This window comes from Saccoglossus kowalevskii, chromosome 13 (assembly GCF_978046115.1).
Source record: "Saccoglossus kowalevskii chromosome 13, keSacKowa6.1, whole genome shotgun sequence".
In the NCBI taxonomy this organism is placed as follows: domain Eukaryota; kingdom Metazoa; phylum Hemichordata; class Enteropneusta; family Harrimaniidae; genus Saccoglossus; species Saccoglossus kowalevskii.
Genome location: NC_140653.1, coordinates 14,648,711 through 14,676,215, shown reverse-complemented (window position 1 = coordinate 14,676,215; position 27,505 = coordinate 14,648,711). Strand labels below are relative to the sequence as shown.

At 33.0% G+C, this 27,505-nt stretch overlaps 2 protein-coding genes across 3 annotated transcripts in view; one reads left to right on the top strand and one right to left on the bottom strand.

Annotated features, from left to right (window-relative positions):
- Positions 1–129: 129 nt before the first annotated feature.
- Positions 130–13,769, bottom strand: LOC100366559 (fanconi-associated nuclease 1-like). 2 transcript variants are annotated; one of them, XM_002736359.4, is made up of 15 exons: positions 13,545–13,769; positions 11,817–12,963; positions 11,090–11,230; positions 10,442–10,628; positions 9,842–9,979; positions 9,408–9,506; positions 8,422–8,556; positions 7,543–7,771; positions 6,144–6,308; positions 5,029–5,185; positions 3,551–3,654; positions 2,800–2,994; positions 1,693–1,821; positions 340–445; positions 130–227 (listed from the first exon to the last, which is right to left on the bottom strand). In XM_002736359.4, the coding sequence occupies exons 2-15, from the start codon at positions 12,943–12,945 to the stop codon at positions 190–192; spliced, it is 2,952 nt and encodes a 983-aa protein (XP_002736405.2). In that variant the 5' UTR covers positions 12,946–12,963; positions 13,545–13,769; the 3' UTR covers positions 130–189. The 2 variants fall into 2 exon arrangements, with proteins under 2 accessions (XP_002736405.2, XP_085363075.1); XM_085506949.1 differs by having other exon boundaries at positions 13,568–13,769.
- A 379-nt stretch (positions 13,770–14,148) lies between these two features.
- LOC100366408 (leucine-rich repeat serine/threonine-protein kinase 1-like) overlaps positions 14,149–27,505 on the top strand; it is a 39,403-nt gene continuing 26,046 nt past the window's right edge. The window contains exons 1-6 of the mRNA XM_078010637.2: positions 14,149–14,176; positions 18,086–18,327; positions 21,764–21,935; positions 22,402–22,578; positions 23,216–23,382; positions 23,486–23,718. Of these exons, the coding sequence (XP_077866763.1) occupies positions 14,149–14,176; positions 18,086–18,327; positions 21,764–21,935; positions 22,402–22,578; positions 23,216–23,382; positions 23,486–23,718 (1,019 nt within the window). The remainder of the gene's footprint in view (positions 14,177–18,085; positions 18,328–21,763; positions 21,936–22,401; positions 22,579–23,215; positions 23,383–23,485; positions 23,719–27,505) is intronic.

The following is a 27,505-nucleotide window of genomic DNA, read 5'->3' as shown; positions in this document are numbered from 1 at the left end:
TGCTACATTGTTAATTTGCAAATTTCTTATAGCCGATTCAGTGATCTGACAGATGTCAATGCAAGAAATATTCAACACTTCATTGAAGCATGTAGATTCGTTATTGTCTACAAAAATAAATACAATACATTCCTTATGAAACTATTTATTTACAAATTATTTTTCACATGATTCCAGTATTCTTACATGTCAGTCAATGGTTGCACGTTTTCTCTTTCCTCCAATAGCTGAAATAAATAATTAAAACAAATCTGTTATTTTAAGTATTCTACGGTATCTAAACATGACGTTGGCCAATGTAGGGAGCAATCTGTGACATTTGCATAACTTGCTGCTTACCTGTGACGTAACAAACCTCTGCAGTCGCACCAACAGAATTCAAATAATCTATCCACAGTATTTGTTTGGGAGCAAGGCGATCATTGGGACCCTTTACTTCAACAACCTGTAATAAACAATATATAAACATTCCAATATCCTAGGCCCAAGATAGACATTGAGATTGCATTTTTTTTTTCTCTCCTGAAATGTACATTGCTGCTCATTATTGCTTGTGTTAAATCTATCAGAATTCGAGGTGTTTATGATATCATAGCTTTACACTATCACCAATAATGTAAAAAAATGTAACAAAAAGCCCCCAAATTTAACTAAATTTGTTTAATTCTGATCGTGTTGATTTATAACTACAATAGTGAATCTCTTACCGCACCATATTGGATTCAAAGTAGGGTTTAGATGCGATAATGTGTTCCGCTTCATTCAATATGGTGCTGTGGGAGATTCATTATTGTTTGACTTACACGCCAAAGATGGGATGTGAGCTATAATAAATGAGACGCAATTAAGCCCATTATTCAAGTATACATCTCCATCCAAGCACTGTTATCACGTAATAATGGGCTGTGCGGCATCCTTTAGTTCAATTATAAGACCCTGAAACGTCTAAAAATTACACAAAAAAATATACATGCAGTGCTTCATACACTTGAGAAAAAGGTTATCCGTGGTTATCATAAGGTTAGCGACACGGGAGCCAACAAGCAAATGGCATGCAAAAATAACCAAAGAAAGCGATTAGGATTTCTGGAATCATAATGGGTTTATTGTTTAAACTATCCTTACAAATGTGGTCAAACATTGGATATTGGATTTACACTTAATCTTTTTTGTATGTTGTGTGCACATGGTAGCAAATAACCAATGAGAACGTGATGTAATGCACAATATCATAATCTACTACAACACGTAACTAGAAACAAATTATGATTTGTCAACAGAGGGCGCTGTGCAGTGGTGAAATAATGAAAAAAAAAAAGCCTGCACTATTTTGGTGGTGTGCATGTTGAAGAAAAACATTAATTGTTATTTACTGGAAAGGATAGATGTTTATTAATAAGTATTATGCAACAATATAACTAAGTCACATTTCCTGAGTGTTTAATTTTTAAGGATTTTCATCTGTAAAAAGTTTTGTACCGTATTAGTGAACAATTCTCTGTGGTTCTTTGGTAAAAGTACATATGCCTATCAAAAAATTTGAAACCAATGCTCTCAAATTACTTTTAATTATTAAATCAATTGTTTGAATGGTTTACATTACATCATGTCATGAATAATAATTATTGAATCCTTGCCATATACGGTAAAATATTACAATCGTTTACAGTCACAACATTGAAATTGTCTTACCCTGAATGTCTTATTTTCTGTATTCCAAACCACTAAGTCTGGTACACCTCCCCGGCAATGACGATGATCTCGTAGTATGCGTTTCCCAATAGAGCTGATAATATCACCACCCATGCAGGCAGCTAAACCCTATAAGCACAATGTACACAGTTGTATTATATTAGGAATTGCGAAAAAAAAAAATATTTCTGATTGAACTGCTTCTCAAAAATGGGCCAGTGAAAGCACTACAGTGGTGAAATAAGAACCAAGCCACAGCATAAATTAAAACCACGAGAACTTTCCGTTCACTGTGCTAGTGTTGCATTTGCTTTATTACAATCCAATAGCATCTAAAGCATGTGAGCCAAAAAAAAAAAAACTAGTCGTTGATACTTTTTCAAATTTTTTTCAAAGTGATACCAGACATTCTGTTGAAAAGTGTGGATTTATGTGTGAAAGAGAATATTTTCATGCAATTGCCGAAAAAAGCAATAACAGATTCAATTGAAGTTGGAATGGTTAATATGATGATAGTATAGTGGTATGTCAACAGATGTAAGAAATGTCTTCATCATCTATTATAACTGACACTAATATGACAGACATGATACAAACTGGAACCAGTTTATTTTTGCAGAATGTGATTGGTAAAGGCATGTCACAGATGCTGGAACAGCATTTACTAAAACCAAAGCAGTCATTTTGAAATTGATCTTGGAAAAAAAATTACATGCATTAAGGCCATCATGTTCAATGTACATCCTAATTTAAATAAGATATGTTTTATACACAACTAAGTTCCAGTTCTACAATGTCAGAAATATTTGATTTTGATGAATTTTTAGCCACTTTCGAAAACCTGTGCAATTCTGATAGCAAATACGATATGCCGAAGAATCAAGTACATAGCCAAGTGACTGCCAACAGGCATGATCTTGGCATCTGATTCATCACTTTGTTACTTAATTAAAATAACAAGATCACACACAAAGTGATTAGGGGTATGCAATATTAACCTAGAATATACAGTAGTATTCATATTAATGGAATATGTACATTTAGCTATTTACAATCATGCCCCTATCTAGTAAATTTGGCCTAAACCTCAATACAACAATCACTTACCTTTACATGATCTACGTTTGAGAACAGTGTCCAGTCAATCAAACTACATTGTTCACCTTCGTGTGCATTCCATGTTTCGTCTATCATACCATGAATCGTATCAATATCAGATGACTTTATCAGATCTAATCTGGTATCAATCATGTCTTTTCTATTCAGATAGAAATCATCTCTCCGGAAATCTAATGGTCCGGACTGTCGGAAAAAACAGATTATTAAAATGGTATTTTCATTTCAATTCATTTTATTTTTTATCAAGGTGGAATAGGTCAAATGGACCACTTAGCTGCTAAAAGAAATGTGATATGGCAGCATTTAAAGAACAACATACAATAATTATACCAATATTATAAGCACGGTTACTTGGTTTCACAAATCTGACACTTATCTTGACCAATGCAATTTTTTTTCAATGTTTTGTCAACAATTTTAATCAAAACACAAATGCCAAAGGAAATTTTTGTCCATTCAATCCAAATTAGCCAAAAAATGTACATCAAAAATCATAAAATAAGCAAAATGTTGCACTAAATGTTGGTGAGAAAATTATGGTGTTCAAAGGGGTAAACAAAATATCCAGCATATATGTATGGCATACTGATCTCAACTTGCCACATTTTCTTTTTAAAAGTAGATACATAGGAAGGTGCAATCTGGTAGAAAGTAATTGATACAAAGTTTTAGTACACACCCGTTTTAAAAACTCCTGAAACTGAAATATAAATATATCTGGTGATATACAACCTCTTACCTGAAACTGGTATCTAAAGACATCTGGAACACTATCAGTGAACACAATATCCCATGTTAACAGACCAATCAGAGTTGTAAATGTAGACCCCTCACCATGTACACCTGGACAACAAACAATATTAACCAATCAGAGTTGACATTTCAAAATTGTACAGAATCAAATAAACAATTCACTGGTAACACTGATTGGAGAAAAGAGAAAAAGATAGACAGGTCTTGTTATTAGGTTGAATACTGTAGAATATTTTCTCTTGTTCAATATTTTTGTTGAAGGAATGATTCAGTGAAAATAAAATCCAGCGAATATACATTTTTTACTATATTGTACATTCAACCCAAAAATCAGTAGAAGAAAAATTCTATACAAAACATCAATAAAGTCTTTTCAGCGAAAATTAATTCTAGCTAAAATAAAGTATTTAACAGTATATGATTTAAATTGTACTGCAGGAGGAGGTGAAACATTTAAAATTACTGGTTACTGTTTCTACGATTTTCAACCCAGAATTTTGTTACAGATTTGATTATTTTATTTCTAAACATCAATGCGGAAGATATTGGCAGAGAAAGATTCACTAACTACAAATTTGGGGAAACCTTACTTACAAATAATTGCGACTGTCATAATAAAACGATGTCAGTCACACAGTCCTGATATATTGATTCTAAAATATATGATATCTGTATCTATAACACACTTACATGCACATCATCAGTTACATTGACTGTGGCCACAAATATGTATCATACACCAAGCCAGCATGCACAGTTGCCTTAAAATCTGACAACAATCAACTAAAATTGAGAAATCAACACCTCATGCAACACAGCTGTATTATGTGAGCCAATTAGCGGACGATATTGCTGGCTAAGTGTGCGAAACATATTTCTTCTACTAAATTGCTACAAACTTTAGTGACAATCAATACAAGGAACTATCATCTGGCACAAAAAAAACTCATGCATACAGATAGGATATGAACAAATATTAAAAATGTTTTATTTTCGCTGTTCGAAATTTTTTGCAATTTAATGATTTATGGCATTCGTGAAAATCAAAATTTCGGAAAAAACCTGGATTCTGTGGCAAAAGAAATTTTGATTGTACAAAATTGCATGATTTTCAATGACTTTGAAACTCATGAAAATTGGTCTTTTGCAAAATAAAAGTGGTTTACAGTATCGTAAAATCTGTATTAGAAGCCGCATCCCTAATAAAAGTCACACCCATCCTTTTTGAATAATTGAGAATCAAAAATTCATCATTTCTCATATGTGTAGATGCTCTAATTGAAGCCGCATCCCTAATACAAGTCACACCCATTCTTTTTGAATAATTGAGAATCAAAAATTCATCATTTCTCATATGTGTAGATGCTCTAATTGAAGCCGCATCCCTTCTGTTGCATTGTACCATTTTAATAGAAGCTGTGGCTTCTAATACAGATTTTACGGTAGTAAGTGTATCACTCATACCTTCATTGTAGTCAGACTGCTTGTAATGGTGTAAGACAAAATCTTCAACTCTTGGTGTCAGAACTTCCTCTTTCTCACCATTTTCACCTTTTATTTTAATAACATAAAATCTTTCTTTGACGACATCATTTTGTTGAATGTTACCAGAAATTATCACCTGTGTAAAGAAAAACAATGCTTTTCAGCCATTTTGACTTATAAAAAATAAAGCATTGTTAATGACACAGTCCCTGTTGTAATTAGAGAAAATGTTATTCATGCCCAAGATAAAAGAAGATGGCTGCAAGTTTGTCGTACCACAAATTTAGTTGTTATGGACATGTATTGCTACATGCATACTATATGCAATCTAATTAAATATGCAAATCACAGGTAAATTGTTTCTGAATATAATTGTAGCGTATGGTCAGTAATTGAAAGTGAATAATAGACTAATCTAGTATCAATAAAAATTAGATTTATTAAATGACTTCTAAATTTGAAATTTAGTATACATTGTATGGTCACAAACTTATAATTGTATTTGGAATTTTTTATATTTATACAATTTTTGCAAGTATACCCGGTAGTACATGTCTCCAGTATCAAAAGCGTGTACCAGCTTATTTATTATCGTGTTACACAATGATGCACTTTCTAACAATGTTTTCATAGCAGAAAATTAAGGGACTTTACGATTTGGTAGGAACAAGGCACAAGTCACACAATGAACGTGTACCAAGTGACTAACATACATTGTATGTTTGAAAATACACAACTTGGAGCGTCAGTTAAAGTTTATTGACACCAATAGTCATGGTCTGGTATACAAGCGAATATGCATCTCAGGACAAATCTTGAATTCATTGAATTTATCAAATCCAAGATACCACATTTTCGGACAACAAAATGGCTGCTAGTTGGCCATCTTGGATAGAATAACAACTGTATCTGCAAATGTCCCACGTAAAGTACTTAGCACTTAGGTTCTGAGACCGATGAATTTGTAGTTTGAAAGGAGAATAAATATAATTTTTAAAAGGTTTCCGCCATTCACTGTAATGTTACATGATCAAATTTACGAAAAATGTGTGTGGAACGTGATGAAGGTTAAGAAATTAACAAAATAAATGAACCTTTGGAGTTTCTTGCAACTTCTTAATATCAAACTCTTGCAATCGTTTCTTCAACTTGGTATGACTCGGTGATTCACATATTTTATATATTCTCTGCTCTAATGCCAAGCGATGACCAGTTCTCACATGACTGTCTGCGAGTGCAAGCTTTATTACGTCCAATGACTGAAGATATGAGCAGAATACATCAAGAGATCAATGTAGATCTTTAGAGGGCAATAGATTTTGAATAGCCACATCAGAGTAATGCAAATGGCATTGAAAATGGCGTTATCATCAGTGCATGTTGTCCTCATCTGATTTATTTCATGTAATGAATAATGTTCTATGATTATGTTAGTTCTAATTTTGAGTAAGGTCACATAATCTTAACAAATGCTATTTAGCCTCTGTATTACATCATGATATAACAGGCAAGACCCCAATTTATCCGCCCTTGATTTCCCACTCTTGTACACAATTAAGTAGTGTACACTGATAAGATTAAGGTAGAGATGCAGTTTACCTGACACGTATTTTAATTAGTTAACTAGGAAACCAAGATGACTTCCCTTGCCCACAAAACTATATATTTTCGGAAAGCTTATTGTATGAATTTTAAAATTTTATTGGTATTTTTTATTTATGGACACTGTAGTTTGAAATATGCACAAAAATGTGCTTTTTTGGTCAAAAGTGATTTAAAAACAAAATAGCTTCTAAACCATGCTTATGTTTCCTGTTAAAATTGGTTTACGGGTACATCTGTTTACTATGAAGAAAGTGCCGTCTTGAAAACTGTCAATTTTGCAGGGCAGCAGCTCAAATTTCACTACTTCAAGTTTATGCATAAATTAACACCCAGGCTAGTTGTCTGTACAATTGTTCAACCAAAAACAATGCCCCGACGGCGTTTTGAAGATAAACACATTGTCAATCATTCGTGAAAATTTCCAAACAAAAGGTCAAAGCGTCTAGGAGCTATTTTATTTTAAAGTTCTGGGATGTGCACTAAAAAAAGCTGAGATAATTGCTAATTTGCATAACAATTCACTCAGTAAGAAGTTTGCTAATGCTCATATTTAAAATGGCTGTAACAGTTCCAAATTTATATGTATTATCGTTTTGTAAAAAGTTAAATATAGTGCATATTATGGAGATCCCGTCATTTCTTTTTTTTACCATTTATCTTTTTTATTATTTATGTACAGCCTTGCTAAATCTTGCTAAACATTCAAAAGAGTTTTACACCTGTTATCTATATTTTAAAATCGTCCTTTGAGTATGTTCCACTATTCACAATTCTACAAAATTTTAACAGTCTATAGCCAAGACTGTTTGGATAATAAAAAGCAAAAAAAAAAATGTCACTCTCAAGTGCCCATGAACCTGCATCTCTACCTTAAATCATTTGTTTTACCTGAGAATGCTTTTTAAGATGTTGATCTAAATTCAGAGCCAGTCTGTCCCACCAGCGTCCTCTGGCATGGCAACAATATGTCTCTTGGGCAAGAAGCTCTTGTAGCTTTTCAACAGCATCACGGTATCGTCGTAACTTTTGCAAAATTTCTACTCCCAAGGCAAGAATGCGAGTGTAAATCCATGAGGGGGTGTAGCATCTCAAGAACTCTGGAAGACTCTTATCAAATCTTATAAAATAAATTATATGAAATAATGAAGCACAATGAAGTGTAGAGACTAATTTTGAAAAAAAACATTTGCACTTCGGAAAAAGTAATTTGCTATGTCATTTATATGTGGCAATAATATTTATTTAAAGCGCGGTGGTCGCCGCGCAGCGTGTGTTCGAATTTCATGTAAATAAACAATGTATTTTACACGCGTTGTATACATTGCTATGAGTCCCATATCGAACAGGACGCGGCACGACGACTGCCGCCCTTTAATTGTCATTGTTACATGCTGGTGAAATTTTTTTCTGAAAAATATAATGAATTTTTGGCCAAACATTCGGTAAGAAAAAAAAATTTCCTTTTTTTGCACAAAAAATAATTTTGTTGAAATTTTGCCATTTCAACAAATTTGTATTTCTGGAGCATTTGAAAAATCACATCAACCCTTTTTATTGGCATTTTAATTTCAAGTGAAAGTATGCCCTCTACGACCAAATTGACAGCTGAAATTTTTGAGGTCATTGATGTAAATTTTCCCAAAAAATGGTGGCCCATGCGAACTTCCGAGTCCTCTTAACAATTTATTATTTATTAATTTATGCATTTATTAATTTATGCATTTATTAATTTAACAATTGCAGTGTGACTGGAATCACAAACATTACCTCAAAACATCATTATTTTCTTTAAGTTTCTCAAAATCTTTACATGCTTCCAAATACAGTTGTAGGGCATTGTCAAATTCATTGTTACCGAGTGCTGAGTTAATATCACTCTCATGCTGCAATGCTGTCTGGAATCTGAAAATAAAAATGAATTACTAATTTTCATTGAGTGTTAATTTCTTAAAATCTTTAATCACTAACTTCCTTAACCTCTTCAATCTGTAGTTCAATGTTAAATTGGCTGAGTAGGGCTAGATGCACAGTTTCCAGTTGAAGAGGGAGGGGGAGGGGCATTTCCAAACTGCATTATCAGGTGTGTGTGCCCTCTAAGTTGATATGACACTCCATTGGGGCACAGAGATTTGCTATGACGCAACTAAATCACTAACACGTCATTGATATAGTGATCTTAAAAACATCTTCACATAATTATGATATGGAAAAACAAGAGTCACATTTTATAAACAAAATCAGTGTAAAAACAAAAGAAGTCAGGGGTCACCTATGCAGTCGCATACAATTTTTTGTTTGTTAAAACCTCTCAGTCAACAAGCTGAGTTAACTCAATCTTGGGGGATTCTCTACAAAATCAGTGTAAAAACAAAAGAAGTCAGGGGCACCTATGCAGTCGCATACAATTTTTTGTTTGTTAAAACCTCTCAGTCAACAAGCTGAGTTAACTCAATCTTGGGGGATTCTCTACAAAATCAGTCTAGCTAGAGGGCACACTTATTATGCACCCCCCTTCTAAATCCATTGCTGTAAACACGGTTTTTGTTGTAATCAAAATAATTACCTGATTACCGGTATATTATTTCAAACGAAATCTTGATGTGCTATGTTGATTATTTGCTCATCTGTATTCTCATCAACCTCACCACCGATTGTATAAAATCATCAGCTACTATGGAAACGAGTGATATCAGAAGGCATGATATTTCAAAGAAATTGATTACAGAAAAAAAAATATTTGAAATATGACTTACTTTAGAAACTCTTCTCTGCTTCTGAACAGTATAGTAGGTCGGTTTACAGTGTATTCTGGGTAAACCACTTTACCAGTATTAGCCAAGAACAACATAGATCTGAGAAGAAAAAGTGAATTTTGAGCGTTAATGCCATAAGCCGGGAGACTCTGTGTTCAAAGAATTCTAGTGCTAGGAAAAAATCATATTTTTTCTCACTCGAAATTTGTATAATAAATGCGCTTTGCAGCGGTTTGTTAATGTTGCTGTCATTACTTTCCAGAAGTTTCACAAAGTTATATGATTTTCAAAGAACAACAGTTTCAAATGAATATGATATATTGGTGGGCCAATATGTGAATAATCATATAATAAATAAATAAATATCGTCATGGAGACATTAATTAGTGGTTGAATGGCAGTTGTGATTTCAAACCCATTGCAAAATATCTTACAGGAGTGACTGTCCACCACTGGCATAATAGTCTTCTTCATCTGATATATTAGACAAAGAAAACAACAATACAAGGCGTGTGAATACTGCTTTGACATCTCGGATCAACCTAATACAAGATCCCAGTGCTTTCTTTGCTCTGCAAACACAAATTAGAAAAAAAAAATTAACACAACAAATATATTTGAAGATAAAATATGATTTGATTTTATCTAAAAATGCTGATTTATAAAATGGCAATAATGTTCTCAATTTGTCAAAGCTGCTGGGGTCAGAGGTTAATTGATACATAATTGTTGCTAGTAAGGCGTCACATGTCACAGGTCTGTGCTGGGACAGCGTTTACTGTGACGACACAATGTGTGGCGCTATTTATAATTAAAACCTCCTTAGAACTTCTCAGCCAATCAGAATGCTTTCCAGTGTGTTTATACGATAAAGTCTAAGGTTTTTATGTGAGAGCCAAGTTTTGATTTTGACGAAATAAATGTTTATCTTTGATAAGCAGAAAAGACCATAGCTGGGTTTGAACTTGAAATCCAGAAAGCGTATTTGAATACGCACTTAGTTCTTTGAGCTATCATGAATTTGATTGCTGTACCTTTTCAAAATTAACGATGTTATTCCACCGAAGATGGTTCGTTGTTGCCGGCCGTGTTTCAATAACGCCTCAATAGTTCGTTTTCTCTGCATTCCAGCTGTGGGTACTTTCAAAGACTTGGCTAAATTCTTCAAATCAGGAGCAGGAAGTAACTTCAATACTTCATCCACATCGCATAAACCAGTCTCTAAAACAAGTAAACATGGGAGTAGATTTATTTGCATATGATTTGCATATTATTAGCATATTGTTATATATATTCTTATAGAATAAGACTCGTTTCTGACTGTAAAATACTTTATTTTCACTGGAACAACATTTTTTTTGTATATATTCACTGGTTCTTGGTGAATAGATAGATAGAAATCTTCTGTTTCAGTTTGAATTGGGAAATTTCTAAAGGTTTATAAAAATGAAAGAAATAGGTTTGTTTTGATGATAGTATTAAGTCTATAATTGGGGTCAAATTTTGTCAACTTTCACACAATAAACTTATTTTTTTTCTAATATTTTTGAAAATTTTTATCAATACCTGTAGCCAATGGGAATTTATATAAACTCAGTCAAAATCTAACAAATAAATGACAGAAAACACATAAAAATGTGCAAAATATTGCACTGAAAATGAAAGATACTATGACATCATACCTGATTGTAAAAATCCTTGCTTTATTAATTCATGGACCACTGGTTTTAAATCTTCAGCAATTTTCGGATAATCCAGTTTGCTCACTCTAAGCCATGTTGGTTTTCTTTGAAACAGTCTTACATATAACATTTGAGCAGCGACTAAGAGAAAATACAACAAAGTTACTCAAAATAATTACACACTTTTAATGAATGAAGTTTCAAGTACAAATTGTATATACAGTCAAATTCACAACATATTTTCTTAACTAGGAATTTCATAATTATTAATAATTTCCAAAAAAAATAAATAAATAAAAAAAAAATACATCAAATCAGACACTAGATGATGCCATACATCAAAAGTAATAATTCATTTTGAATTAAATGGCAAATTAAATGACCAATTTGAAAATCTTTCAAGCAAGGGTGTGGAAAATTGATTTCTGAGTCATTAAAGTATACTAGTATTTTGTCATCCCCAAAATTAGAATCACTAATTTGCCTTACAAGGCAAAAAGGATGAAGTTCGTACTGTTTCTATAGCTCCCCGAAACAGCAAATACCAGTATCCAAGCTTTTCTCCAAATATGTTTAATAACAATAAAAGGATGGGGGTTGTCATAGTGTCATGTTCAATATGGGACTCATAGCAACGTATACAACATATGTACCTTGTAAAATACATTGTTTGTTTACATGAAATTCGAACATGTGCTGTGCGTTGACCATCTCCTTTTATACTTACTTGTCAAACTTTTAAATTTGTCAATGGATAACATATCTTCTTCGTTGAATAAACAACGATCCTCTTCGCAATTTAGAACTGTGTTCATCATAAGAGAAAAATTCACAAGATAGTATGGCTGATGTGGAACTTCCCCAAAGTTACTGTCGTTTTCATCCTCCTCCTCATCAGCCAGAAAAGTTGTTGTCATAGATACAGATGAAGATTCACATGACAGTGAGGTAGAAGATGATGGACAAGAGTTATTAGATTCATCATTTTGTTTTTTTTCAATTGAGTATTCCTGGAAGTCCATTTTTTCCTCAAACCCCAATTCCTGGCTTGCCTCTGTTGCCATAATATTCTGTGCAAGTGAGCCACCTACTGAAAGTGGTGGTCTATTTTTTAGCTTGACTTTATGTTGAAATGTTTTTCTAGATTTGGTAGGATCAGAGGTGTTGATCTCATCAGTAATTTGAATATCATCTTCAGACCCTTTACTTGTCTCTGATTGCACAGACATTTCTAGAGAAGCCTCACCAGGCAAGAGTGATAGATTTTTTCTATCGTTTTTTGAATCATCTACAATTTCATTTTCAGTAATCCGAGGATTTGTTGGATTGAAAATAGGTGAACATGTTTTTCTTTTTAATGGGAATCTTTTCCCTCGAATCTCAGTTTCAGATTTATTTTTAAAGTATGGACTCACTACTCCAGTACTTTTAGTCTTTGCTGGTAATTTTTGAGGTGATAATTCAATCTCCATCAGATTAACAAACTGGGTTTTCTTGATTTCATCATTATCATCAATTTCCCTGTCATATTCATAAGAACACGATGCAGCACTATCAGTATTGGTAGTAGGAGTTTGATCATCAACTGCTGTTACTAAGCAACTGCTTTCCATTGCTAGGCAACCATCATCAAGATGTTGATTCATCTTGGACAATGGCACATTTTTATTGCACACGGGACATTCAGCAGTTTTTGCCACTTTTTGTTTATTTATAAAATCCATTATTGTTGGTGTCTTATTCCTTGCACTGTTACTAGCAGCATCCCGTTGCAGTGAACTTTCCTCGGAACTGCCCCTCTTCTTACCAAGAGATTGTTGGGTGTATTTTTTTCTACTGTTTTCTTTCTGTGACATCTTACCACAAATCTTTCACTGTAACATGATATAATTACATGTTAGTCAAATTAAAGGTATAAGTGATTGCATTTACACTGCATTTAAAATAATTCAATTTTATCATTTTTCAAGTAATTGTAACCTTGATCACTCCTTGCAAACACAGATAAAACTCAGAAACGCAAGTTTCTGGTCAATTTGTTTTCCGAAATCAAAGTGAGACTAATCCTGATTTAAAACTTACCCTGACAGTGGTATGTGGATTATATTACTACTACAATGTACGACATTGTTACAATTCCCAAGTTTTGGTAAAATGCGAATACATCAAAAACAATTTTCAATGTTGACTAATATATTTCTGACAAGTATTATTTATCTGTGAATATATCCATTATTTAAAGGGGCACCTTCCAGTTAAGCTTAATTTCACAACAAATTTACTTTCTGGATTAAAATAACAATGGATAACAAAAGATAGATTAACATTGTAAACAACATAAACAATAGTGTCCCATGATTCTTTGGTGCAATCCATGGGATTGAGCGGTTCCCCTTTAAGGCGGGATGAATTACTTTCACTTTCCGCACCATAATACTGAGGTATGATGACATACATGATCATGCAGACATGTATTACCATTTCTTTAGAGATACCAGCCAATAGTTGTACACACTATTAAACACATTTGTCGTTCTGCATGCTACACACACCACACGTGAAATTAGTAGCTACGATGTACACGGCACAATATACATGTACTAGTATTACACGCCGTCAAATCTGCTGACATACGGTACATACTTGAATGAAGTGAATTGAAGTCATGTGATCCATTTTGAACTTTAACCTTTAACCTTCCAAGTTTTACTGCTGAAATGACATGTAAGGGAAGTACATCACCTTACAAACTTTGTGACAGCACTGAGTGCTTGCATGGTGAAACGGTTGTCCTAAAATTTTATTTTTAACTTTTTTAAATTGTTTAACTGTAACACAAAATTGAATACAGTTATGTGGGAGTGATATATCGAAGATAAAAATATCTATTTGGAAACTTCGTTTCACGTGACTATTTCCTGGTATAATATAAGAAAATAGTAGGCGACAACGCGAATACCACACATTTCCGACTCGAAGTTCAGACTGCAGCAAAGACCGTGACTGGCGGGATATGCCGGGGTTCACCATTGTAATACGCTGATACGATTATCAAAACCATGGCATCCCCCACTAGCACGGTGCAAGGTATGTGTAGATCCAGTTATTACAATTTCATTGCCATTGTTTTGACCACAGGCGTTCGGTACGTTTCCGCATGAACGCGCTAACATGGTTTCCGGGATAACAAAAAAGTTGTAATAAAAAGGAATCTAGTCAGTCGCCGTCATAGTCACCGCCAACACTAAAAAAAATTAGAGTTTTTTTTTTAAGTTTAGTTACGCAATGACAAAGCTGGAACTTAATCATCAATTGTAGCTATATGTTGCAGACGACGTGGGTTACGCCCCCGGATCGCTGTTGGTCAAACAAGAGCTATTACATTTCTGTAGACATTCATACCCCTCTATATTTATCATTCAAATTCGAACCGAATTTTAAAAATACATTTCAAAAATAGAGTGGTGAAATCCTTTTCGATTTCATACATACAAGATTGTTGAAAGTCCAACATACTGTATAAATAAACTTCAATCCTCCTCGTATGATATTTATTTAAAACATAGATTTTAGAAAACAGGCCTACGGTTGAAATCGATTTTCACTCTCAATTTACTCAATCTCAAACTTTGTAAATTTGTTTTAAAAACTTAACAAGTTTGTAGTCATGCAAATAAGTTTGGTGACAGTATCTCAGGAAACACATTTATGTAATGTAATATAAGTATGCTGTGATTTACAAAGCATTGAGTATAAATCTAATGAAAATGATATTCTAGTCTAAACCTTCCAAAACAATGATGTTTCACTGCAAATGGGAAAGGGGAGGGGAGTGGTCAGCTAGTAAATTGAACAAAGAATCTCTTTTTTGCATCCAATGAAATGTTTACAGAAATTAAATATATGAATGCATTGCAGGAATACTATAGAATTTATTTGGTATTTGAATGCTAAAATAGTGTACCAGTACTGTAAGAACTCTCCACACCACATGACGTATAACAAATGAATGGAATTACAGCCAAAACAAAGTCAGATTGCACTTTCAGTTGCGAGACATGACAAAACAAACGCAGCAAGTGATACATTTTGAAAATACCAAAAATACAAAGTAAAAATACTTTCACTTTACCTTTCTAAGAATTAATGTCTATGATAAAAATACATTCTCAGAACATCGACTTATTTCAGCTTTCATTTTGCTTTCATTTAAAGCTGTGAAAATTTAAATTATTTTCACATGAATTCGTTCAAAAATTGGTGAAGAATACCTCCTTAAAAAATTAGGTCATGATATGTAACACATGAACGAGGAATGTCTCCAACTTTGTCTATACACAGACACAGGGTTACCGTATACACAAACCTGCTTTCTGTTGTGTTCCTTGTGTAACCAGGAGATTTTAAAAAGTTTGTGTTGTTAAAAATCTAGGAGCCAAAATATAACAATTTGTTTTTTGGGAATTGAAACACTTTAATATTGTATTAGAAACTGCCTGTCATCAGTAGCTTACACATGCACTCAGAAACTACATTACTAGTATAACATTCATAATTTGTACATGTACTTTGTACTCCAAGTCAACATACAATATGCTGCAACTGTTCAATATCTCAACAGTGCCATGCTTTGTTTACAGTAGAATAACATATAAAAGGGTTAATTATTCACTGGGTTTTTATTTTGCTTATTTCGCTGACTGGAAAATGCACTAAATTAAAACCCAGTGAATATGTAAAATTTAGCAAATTATCTTAATGATAAAACGATGAATTTTAAACCCAATGAATTTACCTTAAATTCTAAATCAAAGAAATTTAAACCCAGTGAAAATTAATCATTTTACAGTACTTAATGACAAGTTTTTAGTTTATTTTTTCAGCATAATACTGTATACGTCTTTTATTTTTTGCTATTTTTGTTGAATGAATGAATCAGTAAAAATAAAATCCAGTGAAAATTTCTTAATTGACCCTATATTTTACATTCAACTAAATACAAAATCAAGAAAAATAAACTTCAAAATGTCTTTTCAGCGAAAAATTACATAATTATGCTATTTTCAACTTTTGGTACCATCTAGAAAATGATTTTGTACAGTTTTCTCCGCTCTACATGAAATGTTGATAAAAATTTTCAACTTTTTTGATAAAAAACTAAAAGAAATATATAAAATTATCCGTTTTGTCAAAAATGATGATGAAATTTAGCAACAATTTGACATAATGTGAAAACATTTGCATTGGATTTGGGGCGGGAAAAATCTCTGGCACCCAAAGGGTTAAGAACCTTAGTTAGACCATGAACTACTAGTAGATAGCCAAATCACTTCCTGACAATTCATGTACTAAGAATTATTTGAAGGCCAAATTCCACAGTGGGTAATTTCCAGGGTATCTCTTTCACATATATCTTGCCACCAACTGTCAATGTCTTGTAATTGTCACTCACAGTCAAACTGTGTAAAATACACACATCATAATTTTTAGCTCCACTCTGTTGACTTAGTTGACTAAGTTTATACTGAATGTTTGTCGGCATTATGACTTCCTCATGAAAATGGAAAGCCTGCTTGCTTAAAGGGCAGTGGTCGTTGTGCAGCCCATGTTTGAATTTCACGTAAACAATGTATTTTACACGCTTTGTGTACGTCGCTATGAGTCCCATATCGAACAGAGCGCGGCATGACGACCACCATCCTTTAATTGATACTTGAGATATATATGTATTTTATTATGATATCTTTCAAGCCTATAATTTTATTTTTGGTAAAAAGTGTATTTTCAAGTTCTTTTTGAAAACAGCCAGCCTGATTGCTTTAATATTTTATATGTAGCCATGTTGGTTGGACAGATTTGTTCATTTTGTGACAATAATTTTTACAATAAGTTTTTTGTTTGGTTCTCGGCTGTTTACAGATGGATTTTGTTCAAACTTGGTACATACATTGGACAGTATAGGACCTTGATGCACGTCATCTTGTTTTTCAGATTGGATTCAAAATAGCTGGCTGGTGGCCATTTTTTTTAATAAATGTGGTTCTAGTGCCATATCTCTGACATAAATTGACTGATTATGTTAAAATTTTATTTATTCATATTCATGTTATAGATATACAGATTTATTGGTTAGACCATCCGATTCAAAATGGCTGAATGGTGGTAATTTTTGTGCTAAAAAATCTCCAAAAATCATTTCTGGCATTCTTGGTCGTTTATGGATGGATTTTGTTTAAATTTGGTACATTAGACATCATATGTCCCTGATGCACGTCATCTTGTTTTTCAGATCGGATTTAAAATGACCGACTGGCGGCCATTTTGTTTTAATAAATGTGGTTCTATAATTGTTATAATTTCACTTTCTGGTCTTCTATTTATAGCAATTGGATATCAACAAATATGTGTATCCCTCTATCATTACTAATGATATTGTTATTTTTAACCAGAGTTTTTATTGCGATTACATTGTTTCAATCTGATTAAAATCTGATGTATTGTATGGCGTGTATTTCATTTTATATATTTATTTTACTTTTAAAATTTTTTTTAATTATTTTGTATTTTTGTATTTTTTTTAATGTTTTTTGTTATGTACTTGTGATTCGGTATATTTTTAACTATTGCCACATTCGCAATTACCAAAATCAAAAAAAATAAATACAAAAATCAAATAAAATAAAATAAAATAAAATAATATAAATATAAATAAAAAAAAAACTAATAAAAAGAAAAACTAGGATCTTATTTTAATCAGATTGTACATTGTTTATGCTTATTCATATTCATATTTGTAATAATGAAGTTTGTTTTATTACTTTTTGAAAAGTGTCTTGACCATTTTGTCATCTTCCACAAAATAAACCAAAATAAAAAATAAACAATAAAATGTTTCATGTACTGTATTTGCTTTATTACAAGGACATCTCAAAAATAGCACATTAAAACTAAACACTGCATGTATTATATGTTGTACTACTTGATTTTCTTTTATAGCCCTAATTGAAAAAATACTGTCAGCAGTCAAACATGGAGATTGTGAAACTATAGCAGATATATTTTACAATGATCCACAATGTGTTAAACTACTGGAAGAAGTGTTGCCACTTAGAAATAAAAATCAACGGGGTCACGAATTCCTCTGTGATCTCTTACATATAGTTTGCGAATATGGTAATGTGGATATCCTTATGTTGTTCCTTGCCATGGATGTAGATGTTGATTTCACAACTCATAAGGTATTTTACCAACTTATTATTATTATTATTATTATTATTATTATTATTATTATCATTATTATTATTATTATTATTATTATTATTATTATTATTATTATTATTGTTATTGTTATTGTTATTATTATTATTATTATTGTTATTATTATTATTATTATTATTATTATTATTATTATTATATGAAAGATGAGAAGGATACATGTATATTTATATATTTTTTGATACAACACTGACTTTGAAAAGTACAGCAGTAAAGTCACTAAAAACTACAAAACAATAAAAAAAAATGATTAACAGTAAAAGATAAATGGTGGACACAATTTACAAAGTAACATTTACAAATTACTAGATGCCCTAGCAATAGTAAACATACAAAATAACATTACAATACATGTAAAGTCTAAATGTAAATGCCAAGACATACATCTTCAGTCTTCACTGACATGCATATACAGGAGAGATGTGTTGCACCATGCGTCTATGGTATAAGGTCCATGGCTCCACTATGCTGAATAAACCACCCTCAGTTATTTGTTTGTAATCAGGCTCTGTCACTGAAATATCACTCTAGAGATGGCACTTGGCAAAGATCTTTAATTGACAAAAAAGTGATGGAAAATATGAAAATATTGGTTTTACAGAAATGGATGATCTCACTGGGATTCGTTTTGGCACATAGCATTCCATTTCTCCAGTCATCACAGCCACTATTCGTCTGATGTATGTAACCATGGTAACAGTGGATGTGATAATGAGAACAAACCTATTGGGGTGGGATTCTTGAGGATTTTAGTGGTCATTATCATATATTAAGTTGTAAGCAAATAAATTTCAAACATGGACAATACAATGATCAAATTAAAACTATATTTCATTTCAGAGTCAGTAGAAGTGTGAAATGTACGACAGAAAACATACATACAGTAGGAAAAATAATCAACTGAGAATCTAACTTTTAATAATAAAAAAGAAAATAACTATGATGTATAGTATGATGTAAGCATAACTTAACATTTAGATAGCTTTAATCTAGTGGCTTAAAACTAGCTTAACTTGCTTTCAAATGTATCTAAATGGTATAGAGTAATCATCCTAATTATATCTCATCTTGGTTAATACTACAAAAAATAAGTTGAAATTATTGACGGCACTATTATTGTTATGCCCGGATTGTACTGTATGTACCTACTATATTTGTATTTAAAAATATTAAGCTGTGTGTTGTCATACTCTGTTTGATATATCAGATTGAACACAGACACATACTGACTGGTACTGGGTGATAAGAAATTATATATTAAATATATGTATACAGCTGTACACTAAAAAATCATAAAAACAATTGTTTGACCTTAGACAATGACAAAAAATAGACGATGAATCTCTGACAAGTTTGAATAAAGAATTGTACTCTTCAACACCTTCAACTGTTATGGTTAATCATAAATTGCATGGCCATGTGTTCAATGGCTTGTTATGTGTGTGTACAATCATGGAGCTACTACAGATTGATTTTGAAGAGTTGCACTAAACACAATCATGTTATTGAAAGCAAAATAGCATTTTTTTATACTTTTTATTTTTGAAATTTGATTTTTAAAATCATTGAGAATATCTCAAAAAGTATCCCTTCAAATACAATACATAATTGTTTCACCCTACCGATATGTCACCAAGCAACCAATTTAAGATATGACAAAATTACTCTACCAAACTTAGTGTAATTTTGTCTTTTACCTCCAGACATGTTTTTTTGTACTATATTATAACTATAAAAAAATCTCTTAATTAAATAGACAGGTCAATATTTTTCAGTACCCCCCCCCATTTATGTGAGGGTTTGTCATTGACTTAATTAGTCCCCGTTCGGACTAATGTTTTGCCCTGTGTGCGTCCGTCCGTGATCACCTGTATCTCGAACATGCATGGACCGATTAAGTTCAAACTTCACTCATACATCACACATTATATGGGACATATGCACATGCATTTTTTTCATGATCCGATTAACGATAGCCGAATAGCGGCCATTTTAAGGCTGAAAATGCATCAAAATCACACATTTTCACCATTCCGGACCCGGATTTCAGTTATGCATGGACGGATTTCGTTCAAATTTGGTACATACATTGAACATAATAGGACCTTGATGCACGTCATTTTTTTTTTTGGATCGAGTTTGAAATGGCCAACTGGCGGCCATTTTGTTTTAAAGAATTCAGTTCTGGATCCATATCTGAGACATGCTTGGATTGATCGAGTTCAAACTTCACACACACAAGGTACATCATGTCACAAGTATGTATGTGCATTTGTTTCATGATCTCATTAACGATAGCCAAATGGCGGCCGCTTTAAGGCCGAAAATGCATTGAAATCGCATATTTTCACCATTCCGGACCCGGATCTCAGTTATGCATGGACGGATTTAAGTCAAATTTGGTACATACATTAAACATAATAGGACCTTGATGCACGTTATTTTTTTTTTCGGATCAAGTTCGAAATAGCCGACTGGCGGCCATTTTGTTTTAATAAATTCAGTTCTGGATCCGTATCCGAGACATGTCTGGATTGATCAAGTTCAAACTTCACACACACAAGGTACATCATGTCACAAATATGTATGTGCATTTGTTTCATGATTTCATTAACGATAGCCAAATGGGGGCCTCTTTAAGGTCAAAAATGCATTGAAATCGCACATTTTCACCATTCCGAACCCGGATCTTAGTTATGCATGGACGAATTTTGTTCAAATTTGGTACATACATTAAATATAATAGGACCTTGATGCAAGTCATTTTTTTTTTCGGATCAAGTTCGAAATGGCCGACTGGCAGCCATTTTGTTTTAATAAATTCAGTTCTGGATCCGTATCCAAGACATGTCTGGATTGATCAAGTTCAAACTTCATACACACATGGTACATCATGTCACAAATAGATATGTGCATTTGTTTCATGATCCGCTTAACAATAGCTGAATGATGGCCATTTTAAGGCCGAAAATGCATCAAAATCACGTATTTTCACAATTCTGGAACCTGATCTCAGTCATGCATGGATGGATTTTGTTCAGATTTAGAACAATGTGTTGTACATATGCAGGTGCATTTCGATCATGATCTGCTTTGAATGTATATGTCACTCAAATATGAACGGAACGGGGACGTGTCATTGACAATGACTTGTTAATTAATTAATTAATTAATTTCAATATGTACCGGGGTATTACATATTATAGGGGGCTGAGCTTATTTAAAATAATTTCTATTATTTCAGTTTTTTCTTTGTGCGTGGCATACTTGTATGAGTATGGCCACTTTGATGCTCTGTGAAACTTCTTGTGGAGCATGACACTGATTATACCAGGCTATAACCAGAACTTTGATACCAATTTACAAATTCATGATATGTATTGTTACATATTTTTTCAGGGAACTCCTCTGTGCGTGGCATGTGAGTATGGCCACTTTGATATAGTGAAACGCCTTGTGGAGCATGGTGCTGATTATTACAGGGCTTCACCAGAACTTGGAACACCATTGTACATTGCTACACAGAAAAATTACATCAATGTTGTGGACTTCTTAATAGTGAACAACCCAGGTATGGAACTAAATGAATCGAGTAGATAACAAGAAAGTCAGTGCTGAAAAATCAGATGGAACTACATATGACACATGCAGTTACAACATAATACAGATATAATATACTCTTGATAGAATAGAATAGAATAGAATAGAATAGAATAGAATAGAATAGAATAGAATGTAGAAAAGAGTAAAGTAGATGAATATTATAGAAGATTAGATTAGAGTATTGTGTAATAGAATATAATAAATGCAATAGAATAGAAAAGAATTAAGAATAGAATCTAAAAATAGACTATTATACGATGGGAAAGTATAAAATAGAATAGCCACAGTAGTACCCACAGCATTGAGGCATACAGTAGAATAGAATAAATAGAATATAGAAGAACAAAATGGAACAGCTCAGTATAGAATGGACTAAAGTGGAATTACCTTTAGTTACTACTCTTACTCCTGTACATTGTGTTTTGTATTTCAAGATTTAATAAGATTACAAGAGACCAAAGACACTATGTTACATGCTGCCTGTCTTGGTGGTTCGCATGAAATGATAGAATACTGGATAAATTACGGTGCTAATATTAATGGTCAAGTATATGTGTATAAAGATTGGAGAGGAGATGAACCACAAACGCCACTGGAAGCTGCATGTTCAAGTAGGTTTTATCATTAGTTTTCACTTTCACCCACTCAACTTTGTCAACTGCAAAATAGTTATCTGTTCAGTATGTGCATGTTAATTAGGTCATTTGTATATCACCAACCCTTTCACCACATTTGTCAACTTTTGTGACCTTCTACAAAATAGATATATTTGTTCTGTGCATATTGTTCTGTGGTAGTTTTCATATCAACTTTTTTACCATCATTGTCAACTTTTTTTGTCACCTTTCACAAGGTTTTGCTTTTTCCAGTGCATATTAATTAGGTAATTTGTATATTTAAACTTTTTCACCACCATTGTCAACTTTTGTCACCTTCCACACTAGTTTTGTCCTGTCCAGTGCATATTAATTAGGTAATTTGTATATCAACTTTTTCACCACCACTTTCAACGTTTGTTACATATTAATCAGTTGATACACATGTCATCGACCCTTTCCCTGTCATCTACCACAAAATAATCCATTTCATTATCTGATTTGATTCCATCAAAAATGATAATGACCGTTTTAAACCCACATTCTTACTGGGTCATTTAATCACCAAATGAGATCAGTCATGTATATTTTATGACTTCACTGTCAAGTTTAATTACTGGGTTTTTGAACCTGACTAAATGTATATTCACAGGTGGCAGTGTAGATGTTATCCATTTCCTGATTAAAAATGGCGCGGAGATAACAACAGATGTTATCAGTAATCATGGAGAGTTTTTGTGTAATGTCTTTCTTGACTCCAAGTATATACGTAACCGATATGATTCTTGTACTGAGGTCAAAGTGGATGGAACAAAAACAGTAAGAGAGATTTGATCATTTTACAATTAGTTTGATCTGTGGTATCTGAAAGCTAATCAAAACCCATCCATGTATGCAAATTAAAGTGAAAGATTCTTTTTAGGTTACCCAGAATCATGTTGCTAAATGGTCCAATTTAAAGCTTCATGGCGTGTCTGCACACTGGTTTGTAAATATTGCAGAAACACTGGTGGAGATACAGCTTTCTAACAATTCTGGTGTTAAACAACTGCCAAGTGTTTTTCCATGGAGACTTCCAGCATTAGAGTGTGTTTATATCTCCAGGAGTGGTCTGGAATATTTGCCAGATCCGAAAGATGAGGTTATATGTCAAAGGTATGGATCATGTATGGAAAATTTCCAGAAATACTTTTTGGTACACCATGCATTCCTGTATTATATGCCATTGCATTATGTGATGCCATTGCATTATGTGATGCCATTGCATTCTGTGATGCCATTGCATTCTGTGATGTCATTGCATTATGTGATACCATTGCATTATGTGATGTGCATTGCACTATGTGATACCATTGCATTATGTGATGTCATTGCATTATGTGATATCATTGCATTATGTGATATCATTGCACTATGTTATGCCACTGCATTCTGTGATGCCATTGCATTATGTGATATCACTGCACTATGTGATGCCATTGCACTATGTGATGCCATTGCATTATGTGATACCATTGCATTATGTGATGTCATTGCATTATGTGATGTCATTGCATTATGTGATGACATTGCATTATGTGATGTGCATTGCATTATGCGATATAATTGCATTATGTGTTGTGCATTGCATTCTGTGATGTCATTGTATTATGTGGTGTGCATTGCATTATGTGATACCATTACATTATGTGATATCATTGCATTATGTGATGCCATGTCATTATGTGATACCATTGCATTATGTGATGCCATTGCATTATGTGATACCATTGCATTATGTGATACCATTGCATTATGTGATACCTATGCATTATGTGATACCATTGCATTATGTAATACCATTGCATTATGTGATGCCATTGCATTATGTGATGCCATTGCATTATGTGATGCCATTACACTATGTGATACCATTGCATTATCTGATACCAATGCATTATGTGATGTCATTGCAATATGTGATTTCATTGCATTATGTGATACCATTGCATTATGTGATGTCATTGCATTATGTGATACCATTGCATTATGTGATGTCATTGCATTATGTGATATCATTGCAGTATGTGATGCCATTGCATTATGTGATGCCATTGCATTATGTGATGTCATTGCATTATGTGATGACATTGCATTATGTGATGTGCATTGCATTATGCGATATAATTGCATTATGTGTTGTGCATTGCATTCTGTGATGTCATTGTATTATGTGGTGTGCATTGCATTATGTGATACCATTACATTATGTGATATCATTGCATTATGTGATGCCATGTCATTATGTGATACCATTGCATTATGTGATGCCATTGCATTATGTGATACCATTGCATTATGTGATACCATTGCATTATGTGATACCTATGCATTATGTGATACCATTGCATTATGTAATACCATTGCATTATGTGATGCCATTGCATTATGTGATGCCATTGCATTATGTGATGCCATTACACTATGTGATACCATTGCATTACCTGATACCAATGCATTATGTGATGTCATTGCAATATGTGATTTCATTGCATTATGTGATACCATTGCATTATGTGATGTCATTGCATTATGTGATACCATTGCATTATGTGATGTCATTGCATTATGTGATATCATTGCAGTATGTGATGCCATTGCATTATGTGATGCCATTGCATTATGTGATGTCATTGCATTATGTGATGTCATTGCATTATGTGATGACATTGCATTATGTGATGTGCATTGCATTATGCGATATAATTGCATTATGTGTTGTGCATTGCATTCTGTGATGTCATTGTATTATGTGGTGTGCATTGCATTATGTGATACCATTACATTATGTGATATCATTGCATTATGTGATGCCATGTCATTATGTGATACCATTGCATTATGTGATACCATTGCATTATGTGATACCATTGCATTATGTGATACCTATGCATTATGTGATACCATTGCATTATGTAATACCATTGCATTATGTGATGCCATTGCATTATGTGATGCCATTGCATTATGTGATGCCATTGCATTATGTGATGCCATTACACTATGTGATACCATTGCATTATCTGATACCAATGCATTATGTGATGTCATTGCATTATGTGATGCCATTACATTATGTGATACCATTGCATTATCTGATACCATTGCATTATGTGATGCCATTACACTATTTGAATTCCATTGCATTATCTGATACCATTGCATTATGTGATGCCATTGCATTATGTGATGTCATTGCATTATGTGATGTCATTGCAATATGTGATTTCATTGCATTATGTGATGCCATTGCATTATGTGATGCCATTGCATTATGTGATACCATTGCATTATGTGATACCATTGCATTATGTGATGCCATTGCATTATGTGATGCCATTACACTATGTGATACCATTGCATTATCTAATACCAATGCATTATGTGATGTCATTGCAATATGTGATTTCATTGCATTATGTGATACCATTGCATTATGTGATGTCATTGCATTATGTGATACCATTTCATTATGTGGTGTCATTGCATTATGTGATACCATTGCATTATGTGGTGTCATTGCATTATGTGATACCATTGCATTATGTGATGCCATTGTATTATGTGATGCCATTGCATTATGTGATGCCATTGTATTATGTGATGTCATTGTATTATGTGATATCATTGCAGTATGTGATGCCATTGCATTTTGTGATGCCCTTACATATTGTGATGCCCTTGCATTTTGTGATGCCATTGTATTATGTGATACCATTGCATTATGTGATGTCATTGCATTATGTGATACCATTGCATTATGTGATGCCATTACACTATGTGATACCATTGCATTATCTGATACCAATGCATTATGTGATGTCATTGCAATATGTGATTTCATTGCATTATGTGATACCATTGCATTATGTGATGTCATTGCATTATGTGATACCATTGCATTATGTGATGTCATTGCATTATGTGATACCATTGCACTATGTGGTGTCATTGCATTATGTGATACCATTGCATTATGTGATGCCATTGTATTATGTGATGCCATTGCATTATGTGATGCCATTGTATTATGTGATGTCATTGTATTATGTGATATTATTGCAGTATGTGATGCCATTGCATTATGTGATATCATTGCATTATGTGATTTCATTGCATTATGTGATACCATTGTATTATGTGATGTCATTGCATTATGTGATACCATTGTATTATGTGGTGTCATTGCATTATGTGATACCATTGCATTATGTGATACCATTGCATTATGTGGTGTCATTGCATTATGTGATACCATTGCATTATGTGATGCCATTGTATTATGTGATGCCATTGCATTATGTGATGCCATTGTATTATGTGATGTCATTGCAATATGTGATTTCATTGCATTATGTGATACCATTGCATTATGTGATGTCATTGCATTATGTGATACCATTGCATTATGTGATGTCATTGCATTATGTGATACCATTGCACTATGTGGTGTCATTGCATTATGCGATACCATTGCATTATGTGATGCCATTGTATTATGTGATGCCATTGCATTATGTGATACCATTGCATTATGTGATACCATTGCAATATGTGATTTCATTGCAGTATGTGATGTCATTGCATTATGTGATGCCATTGGATTATGTGATGTCATTGCATTATGTGATGTCATTGCATTATGTGATACCATTGCATTATGTGATACCATTGCATTATGTGATGTCATTGCATTATGTGATACCATTGCATTATGTGGTGTCATTGCATTATGTGATACCATTGCATTATGTGATACCATTGCAATATGTGATTTCATTGCATTATGTGATACCATTGCATTATGTGATGTCATTGCGTTATGTGATACCATTGCAATATGTGATTTCATTGCATTATGTGATATCATTGCAGTATGTGATGCCATTGCATTATGTGATAC